The 9,444-nt window shown below is 42.4% G+C and overlaps 2 protein-coding genes across 2 annotated transcripts in view; both read left to right on the forward strand.

Moving 5' to 3' along the window:
• LOC107573915 (serine/arginine-rich splicing factor 10-like) overlaps positions 1–3,000 on the forward strand; it is a 16,064-nt gene extending 13,064 nt beyond the window's left edge. Inside the window, exon 5 of the mRNA XM_016260371.1 lies at positions 2,414–3,000. Coding sequence (XP_016115857.1) covers positions 2,414–2,642 — 229 coding nt within the window. The 3' untranslated portion in view covers positions 2,643–3,000. The remainder of the gene's footprint in view (positions 1–2,413) is intronic.
• Positions 3,001–4,424: 1,424 nt separating this feature from the next.
• On the forward strand, positions 4,425–6,677 carry LOC107573916 (gap junction alpha-9 protein-like). The gene is made up of 2 exons (XM_016260372.1): positions 4,425–4,617; positions 5,083–6,677. Exon 2 carries the CDS (start codon positions 5,102–5,104, stop codon positions 6,332–6,334), a length of 1,233 nt encoding a protein of 410 aa, XP_016115858.1. The 5' UTR covers positions 4,425–4,617; positions 5,083–5,101; the 3' UTR covers positions 6,335–6,677.
• Positions 6,678–9,444: the final 2,767 nt, after the last annotated feature.

A 9,444-nucleotide genomic window follows, 5' to 3' on the forward strand; every position in this document is an offset into this window, starting at 1 on the left:
CACACACACACACGCTCACTTGCGCTCGCTCACTCACACACTCACTCACACACACACACGCTTGCTTGCTCGCTCACTCACACACTCACTCTCGCGCGCACACACACTCACACACACACTTATCAACACTTCCCCGCAACTAGGGATGCTCATTTTAACCGGTTAACCATGAACCGACAGTAAGAATTTTGACCGATTAATACAGTCAGTTAAACCGTTTAAAAGTCATTTAATAGTTTTGTTTTGTTTTTGCAGCAGTTTATCAAAGTATTTTAAAACGTCTGCCGCATAGTTAAAATATGCTACGCATATAAAATAAAATTGCGTTTCTGAGAGAAAAAAAACCCCCATAAGTCTTATTAGATTCAGAAATAGACCTAATGAGACGCAAACGTTTACAAACATTATAAATATAGCTAGGCTATTTTAGTTCCCCTCGCTCCACAGCAAATCCTTTCAATTAACAGTATTCAGAAAAGAATGAATGAAATCTAGGCTATAAACAACAAGCCAAAATGAATTAATTTAGGCTGAAGTGAAACTGAAACCTGTCGGGTCTCTCATTCGACACAAATCCAAATGTTTCCTTATTCGTGATATATTTGAGTGCCAAAAATATTATTTATGTAAACCTGGTTTTGTACTTCACTCGCGTTGCAATATCCAAACAAAATGTTTTGCATAACATCACGGCGGTGCGGTGATAACGCTTAACGACACAGATTGTACACATTTAACCTGAGCAGTGTGTTTTTCTGTATGCTTGACTGACTGTATTGTATGATGATGAACAGACTGCATTGACGTTAGAAATGCTTAACTGTGTGCGCATGCGGGGCCGGCACAATCACTTAAAGTTCCACTTGAACAGTGGAAACGGCTAATCTAAAAATGTTTTCAGACATTTCTCTCATCATAATTCACGTTCATTCGTACTGTTCACGATACGCATTAGTGTTGGGCGATATGCTCCATAGTCATATCATCCGATCGTCAGCCCGCCGATCTGCTTTATTTATTTACTTAGTTTCATAGCCAGAGAGTAAGGCTAAAAGCAGCCTAATATTGGTGTAATCTATTAACTAATTAAAAAATATTATGTACATATGTATGTCATGTCATAATATTTTTAATACAGTATCTCACAGAAGTGAGTACACCCCTCACATTTTTGTAAATATTTTATTATATCTTTTCATGTGACAACACTGAAGAAATGACACTTTGCTACAATGTAAAGTAGTGAGTGTACAGCTTGTATAACAGTGTAAATTTGCTGTCCCCTCAAAATAACTCACACACAGCCATTAATGTCTAAACCGCTGGCCACAAAAGTGAGTACACCCCTAAGTGAAAATGTCCAAATTGGGCCGTTTTCTAAAAAAGAAAGTGAAAGTTGTTTTCTATGCTTACTATTTCTTGCTTCACTGTTACAGAACAGTTTGAACTATTTCAGAACAGTGTAATGTAGTGGATGTCTCATTTCTTCAGAATTGTTATTTCAAGTTACTTTTCTTGTTGTTGTTGTTTCTCCTCTGTTCTTCATGGTGGAAAATGTTACTGGAAGTCACCAAAAGTTGAATCTTTCACACAGAAATCCTGAAAATGCACACGTTTTTGGTAGTTATCAGGATGATGTTGGTTTGAAATGGATCAGTGAAAGCATTTTTATATTTTATGAGCATTTTTTTTTTTATCACTTTGCCTTTTTGTCGTTTAACTCTTTCCCCGCCAGCGCTTTTTGAAAAATGTTGCCAGCCAGAGTTTTTGCTGATTTTCATGGCCCCCAGAATAGTTTGTTGAATGAATATCTGAACATGCAGCACACCAAAATAAAGATCGGAGCCTCTACTTTTAAACACAAATCTGTTTTATTCTAGCTTCAAGCATTGTTTTTTTATCAACACTTGAGTGTAGGTAGGTTTCATAAAAAAAGCGACATTTTGAGCAAAAAGCTGAGAAAATCGCATTATCAAATACTATCTGGATCATATTCAGTAATATTATCACAGCAAAGCTGCAGTAGATGGCTTCCATCAGCGCTCCCAAAGCTTCACAGACCTTCACCACTTCCAGGATCCACATTTCACTCGGGAACATTAGGCAGTTTTCATTTATATATGCGGTTATTGTTGATGATCTCATTATTATTCATATGCATATGCTTACATCTGAGATCACTGGTTTCTGCGTCTTCCTCGTCTGTGTTTTTGATTGAGTGATTCTAGACTCATTCAGGAGATGCGTAATAGCACCCCCTAGCATATAACAGCGAGAACGTTCCGTGTTTGGCGGGGAAAGAGTGAAGGACCCTTGTGTAACTCTTTTAAATGTAACTCTTAATGCACTTTATCTGTGTGTCTGTCATGTGACTCTATTCTAACTCTTCTGAACGGTCATGTGACTCCCGCAGGCCCAGGCCGTCTGCACGTGACCGTAGCCGAAGCCCCGCCCACTCCAAGAGAAGGGGCGGAGCTCAGTCGCGCTCCAGGTCCAAGTCCAGCAGCCCGCGGGAAACCAGCCAGCTCCACACAGAGAGTCCGGACGCCGCTGAGGAGAAGACGCAGACGCGCTCCCCGTCCCGCTCCAGATCCCGCTCCAGATCCCGCTCCTGGGCCGGACGCAAGTCCTGGGGGCATTAGAGTCCATGCAAACCTGTTTAGGTTTTGTCGTTTGCGTGAATGTCTGCGAGTGACAGCCGTCTGTCTGTTTCTTTTAATACGGAGGCAATCAAAGCATCGCCTGTTTTAGCACACGCATCTGCTAGCGGCTGCAGTGTTAGCATTGATGATGTCTGTGTGGTTTAGTTTACAAGCGCAGCTGCGCAGAATGAGAGATGAAAATCACCTCAATATTTTTGTAAGAGATTTTTGTTTTAGTTGATCAGTAATGGCCATCCATTTAAAACGGTCTTCCACGAGTGTCTCGGATGTGTTTTATTGTGAAATCTGCAGGCCTTTTACATGTAACCTCAGAATGAAATAAATTTCTTGTGCATCAGTATGTTTTCCAGTTTATCCTCAGATCTGGATTCCTAATCATTGTGAAGTATATGAAGCTGGTTTGGCACAATGTGTGCTTGTGGGTTTGGTTTGGAGTAATAATTACAAAGGAATCATCGCATGTTGTGACTTCAGCCTTCTGATTGAGTTTCCAAAACTTAAATTGAGTTCACCCTGATCTTGCCATTTACTCGCCCTCATGTTTTTCCAAATCTGTTCACTCTTTATACTAAAGGTTCCAGAAGAGGGGTTTTCACAGTGAGGCCACGGCAGAAACGGGTTTAGTTCCTAAAGAACCTTTCATTGCTCAGTTCATAGAACAACCACTTTTTGTCTTGGTGTGAAGAATATTTTAATAAATCCAAAGAACCTTTCCCCACAATAAAGAACTTTTATTTGGAAATTGATGCCACAGATTTGAGTGTCGCAGAAAAGATTTTTTGAAAAATGTTTGTTTTCCCATATAAAAAAAAAAATCATACCATGTACTATATACAGTTGTATACAACATATGAAAGTCAAAATATAATCTTTTGTGTTGTATGGAAGAAAGGCTTCTGCAGGTTTGGAACGGCATGATGGGGATTATAGTCTTGCTTCTCATCTCTGTCCTGTGCTTTGAGGTGTTTTCTGCACGAGTGCTCTTTGATGACACGTGTCAAATAAACCTAGCCCTGACCCTGTGACCCTTCAGCATTAGATGATCATCATCGTTAGTGTGTAAGAGCAGCTGCTGCCAAATCAATGAACCTGCTCGCACGCCACCGAAATCCATCCCACAATCCACGGGACTCCTGATTGGTCGAGAGCTGCCGAAGCACCGCCCCTGCGCTCTCTGGCCATCGATAGGTCAATGACAGGTTTAAAAACATCGACAGACACCGGCTTGAGGGAAAACCTTGATTGGATTCTGAGAGCAGTTCATGTATGAAATCGGACATGACGGATTGATCGTTAATTATGATACTAGGCATCGACAGATGGAGAGCTAGTTACTCACAGCGCTGTTGGTCACTCACATGCTTGAGGAACAGCAGAACCCGAGTCTCTTCAGTCATTAATTAACCTAGGCCTGGTTTCACAGACAGGGCTTAGTCTGAGCCAGGATTAGGCCATAGTTCAATTAGGACATTTAAGTCATTTTTATAAACGTGCCTTAGAAAAAAAACATTACTGGTGTCCATCTCGAGACAAAACAAAGGCATTGCTATATTTTAAGATCAATCCGTTCAAGTTTCTTTCAGTTGAAACAGCTCAGACTTACATTTTATTCTGGGACTAGGCCTAAGCCTTGCGTGTGAAACCGGGGGCATAACTGCTCTGAGTTACGTGATCTCATCAGTGCAGTGTCACGCTACATCAGGACCGTCTCCTCCTCGTCCAGTTGACCCGCAGGCCTTTACAGAAGCACAGCAACACATCGCATTGATTACTTTTGCCGGGATATAAAGTTAGCAGCGACCTAGATATCAAACTACAGCGTCCAGTCGAATGAAACACAGCCGCCTCTTTCAGATCATTGTTAGATGCGTTTTGATCATGCCGTCAACATGATTAGCAGTTTTTCCTCGTTCTGCGATTTTTATATCTTTTAGAGGAGCAACTTTCTCAAATGGTGAGTGTTGAGTTATATGTGACCCTGGAGCACAAAAGCAGTGTTGAGTCGCTGGGGGATATTTGTAGCAATAGCCAACAATACATTGTATGGGTCACAATTATACATTTCTCTTTTATGCCAAAAATCATTAGGATATTAACCGTAATTATCCTACCGTAAATATATGAAAACTTAATGTTTGATTAGTAATATGCATTGCTAAGAACTTCATTTGAACAACTTTAAAGATGATTTTCTCAATATTTAGATTTTTTTGCACCCTCAGATTCCAGATTTTCTAATAGTTGTATCTCAGCCAAATATTGTCCGATCCTAACAAACCATACATCAATGGAAAGCTTATTTATTCAGCTTTCTTTTCTTTTTAATTACCCTTATGACTGGTTTTGTGGTCACATTTAGTATTTCTGGTCTGTGAGATTTGTGAGAAGTGTATGGGTTGAGTTGTCGTCTCATCCGCAGCAGTGATGTCCGTGTGAGGATGGGTGACTGGAACTTTCTGGGAGGGATTCTGGAGGAGGTTCACATCCACTCCACTATGGTGGGGAAGATCTGGCTCACCATCCTCTTCATCTTCCGCATGCTGGTGCTGGGTGTGGCGGCTGAGGACGTGTGGAACGACGAGCAGTCCGACTTCATCTGTAACACGGAGCAGCCCGGCTGCCGCAACGTCTGCTACGACCGCGCCTTCCCCGTCTCCCTGATCCGCTACTGGGTCCTGCAGGTCATCTTCGTGTCCTCGCCCTCGCTGGTCTACATGGGCCACGCCATCTACCAGCTGCGCGCCCTGGAGAAGGAGCGTCACTGCAAGCGTGTGGCGCTCCGGCGCGAGCTGGAGACGATGGAGGCAGAGCTGGCGGAGGCTCGGCGGCGGGGGGAGCGGGAGCTGCGGCAGCTGGAGCAGGGGAAGCTCAACAAGGCTCCGCTCCGGGGCCCGCTGCTGCGCACATACCTGGCACATGTGGTGACCCGCTCCGTGGTGGAGGTGGGCTTCATGACGGGCCAGTACCTGCTGTACGGGCCCAAGCTCCAGCCTCTGTACAAGTGCGAGCGGGAGCCGTGTCCCAACGTGGTGGACTGCTTCGTCTCGAGGCCCACGGAGAAGAGCGTCTTCATGGTGTTCATGCAGGGCATCGCCGCCACCTCGCTGCTCCTGAGCCTGCTGGAGATCCTGCACCTGGCCTACAAGAAGCTGAGGAAGGGGTTTCTGGACTACTGTCCGCCGCTGAGAGACGACGATTGTGGCGCCGAGAGGAACTCGCTGCTACATCAGGGGCGTAAAGCCACTGTCCCAACAGCAGCCGGTGGATTCGCTCCGCTCCTGGAGAAACAGGGCAACGGACCCGCGTACCCCGCACTTGTTAACCCCTCGTCTGCGTTCGTGCCCATCCAGGTGCGACAGGAGAACAAGGACATAATTTCCAGTCTGCTGGAGTGCAACAGCAATCCCAACAACCCCTGCAGTGAGACTCGATCCCCAGCAGCGCAGACTCGGCTCCCGGTGGAGTCCCAGCGCTCTCTAACGGATCCGCGCAAGCAGCGGCGAAACTGTGGCACGGCGGTGGAAGGGAACGGCTCGGACAGCACAGACTCCAAGCCCAGCTCCGGCTCACGGCAGCACGGATCCGCAGGGAATCCCACCGACTCACCCAACGGACAACGAGCTTCACTAACGAGCGGCAGCAGACGAGCCGCCAGCGACCTGCAGATCTGAGGCTCTGTGTGCCTCTCTCACAGGAATCAGTTTGGATCAAAGGGATGGCTCAGTCAAAAATGACCATTCTGTCATCATTTACTTGCCCTCATGACGTTCCAACCAGGGCTGTTTTGCTGGGTTATAGGGGCTTCATTTGGAGTAAATAAATAAAACAGGACAATGATAGATATTACTGAATTCACAGCAAATGCAACAAACTTAATAATGCCGTTTTGTCCCATAGAAATGCACCTGACAGTAAATGTATTGCTGATAAATGCTGTCATCATTTCCTCAGCCTCGTGTGATTCCAGACCTGCATGACGTACTTTCTTCTGTGGAACACAAAAGATATTTTGTAGAATGTTACCAAACCATTTTGGTTACCCTTGATTTCTACTGTATGTCTTTTATGTTCCACAGAAGAAAGACATTCTTACAGGTTTGGAATGACATGATGCTGAGTAAATGATGACAATTTAAATGTTTGGGTGAACTATCCCTTTAAGATATTTAATATTTGTAACTAGTAAACATCTAATTTATATAAGACACTGCTATTTATATTTAATCATGCTCTTACTGAATTAACATTTTACTTAATTTAAAGTGAATTACAGTAAACATCTAAAGAGAAAGATGTTTAGAATTAGTATTAGTAAGATGGTGGTCACAAGAAGTAAAAGCATCGTCCTCATTAACATGGTTATCCCATATGGATTTTAAACTAAACAATAAGTAATAATAAACTATGAATTTTTTTTTTAAACATGATACAAAAACATCTTATTGAATATTGGGGAATATTTTACTTTTATATAAGTAATAACAGTAACACTTATAATAAATACATTTCTGCCAGAACAACAGGCTGTTTGTACAGTGTTAGTAACTGCAAGGTAAATGGCTATAGTGCTGAATTGATAATTGTTTTACCTCGTGTGAGTTGATCAGTAAGATCAATCAGCAATGCATATAGCATACAGTCAGAGCACCAAATACATACTATCTGTCGTCCACCAACATAATATAGCTGAGTGCAAAAAAATAAAAAATGCTATCTTGCAGATTCTGTGATTTTATACAAACCTGCACACTAAACTGTGTATTAAAGCAAAGATACAAAGATGGGGATTATTTCCCACAATCCAGTGCTAATCATGAGAGGTCAGCCAACTGACAATTAATTTGATCAATTACTTGCACCATTTTATTTTACGTTTCCAAAAAGAACAGAACATTATGTCATGCACTTTAAGCAATATAAAATATAACTGTTAGACCTGCATTACTGATTTACTTATCCCTGCTTGAGTAGTCTTGGGTGAATAGAAGGCTCAATGGGACTACTGTGATAGCTTAAACTTGCTGTGCATTTTTTATAATAAAAAAGCCCCAATACTTTATATTAAAGCACCATGGTCTAAATTAAAGTCTTGTTTTAGCGTGGTCTGCAAGTGTACAACTTACGTTAAACAGAGCTATAGTTTGTAGTTTTATAAATCACTAAACATCAGGAGAACAGTGCAAAAAAATGCTTTTATTAAATATCAGGCACAATTTGGCTGAACAACAAAAAAATTCACCTTTTATACGTGTATTACAAAACGAACTGAAAGACTTCCACTGATGTGAAGTGGTGTGGAGTTATTCTGTTCCGCCGCCCTGCAGCAACTGTAATTCACACAAACACAACCCGCATGTGATCACAGCACGGTTTATACGAGTCCGAGTGAAGCGCTGTAGTAGTGTGTGTGTAAGATCTCACCCGGCTCCTCAGCTCTTTGTTCTCCTCCATCAGCTGATCATATTTCTGCTGTAAAGAGTTCAGCTCCAGCCGCAGACTCTCGGCATCTTCTGCCTCGGGTCCGACGCCCAGCTGATGCTTGATGAAGCTGATGGGTGGCTTAGTTAAGGCTGCGTAACCTGGGTTAGTGAAGGTTAGGTTAACATGCCGTGACGCTGAAATGGTGCCAGAGCTGAGATCTTCCACTGAGCGAACCGTGTAAATGACCACAATTACTCTCAGTGAGATTTATACATCATCTGGAATCTGAGGGTGCAAAAAAATCTAAATATTGAGAAAATCATCTTTAAAGTTGTTCAGATGAAGTTCTTAGCAATGCATATTACTAATCAAACATTAAGTTTTGATATATTTACGGTAGGACATTTACAAAATATCTTCATGGAACATGATCTTTACTTAATATCCTAATGATTTTTGGCATAAAAGAAAAATCTATAATTTTGACCCATACAATGTATTGTTGGCTATTGCTACAAATATTTTTTGTGCTGCAGAGTCACATATAAGAGAGATCTAGTTTTGTTTTGCATCAAATATGATCGTGTTTCATGGCCTCTGCAACTTGAGGTCTAAAAGTGCAGTTTCACTAGTGAACAAAGAGTCCAGTGTCGATCATCAATAATGCAGAAATCACCTGTCAGTCAGCGCAGTGAACCCGTGTCAAATCTTTTCATCACGTGAATTCCTACAGTGTTTTGGCCCAGCAGTGGTAATGTGACCACACTTTCCCCCGCTTTCACAGACACGTCAGTGCCATTGTTCTGTCTCACGATGCACACCTGTAACTTTTCATCTAAGGCATTTTCATAAAAGCTGCTTAATAATATTTAACTAAGGCCTAGTCCTGGCTTAAACAAAGCCCTTTCTGTGAAACTGGGCCTTTAAGGGTTAGTTCACCCAAACATCAAAATCCAGTCATCATTTACTGCCCTTCTTTCTTTTTCAGACCACAAAGCAGAAATGTAAAGAAACGTCAATGTAATACCAATGCATGCCATCAGCATAAAGCTAGGTAAAGATGCAGAAGTGTCTCGAGTCGTATATTCCCAGCGTTCTGCTGTGTGTGACAGGATTTGGTGAAAAACAAACTGGAATGTAATGCATTATTTAACAAATATCCTGTCCTTGGCCGTTGGTTTCTGTAAATCAGAGCTTCTCCCAAAGCACCGCACATTTAACACAGCCAGGTCACGTCTGTACTAACGAGCTGATGAGTTTTATCAGGTGTGTTAAACGAGGAGACATAAAACATGCTGTGGTTTGAGCCCAGGACAGGAGTAGTTATTACGATTCACGGAATGTCATTATTTTTGATTGA

This window comes from Sinocyclocheilus grahami, unplaced genomic scaffold (assembly GCF_001515645.1).
Source record: "Sinocyclocheilus grahami isolate Dianchi unplaced genomic scaffold, SAMN03320097.WGS_v1.1 scaffold2067.1, whole genome shotgun sequence".
Lineage (NCBI taxonomy): Eukaryota > Metazoa > Chordata > Actinopteri > Cypriniformes > Cyprinidae > Sinocyclocheilus > Sinocyclocheilus grahami.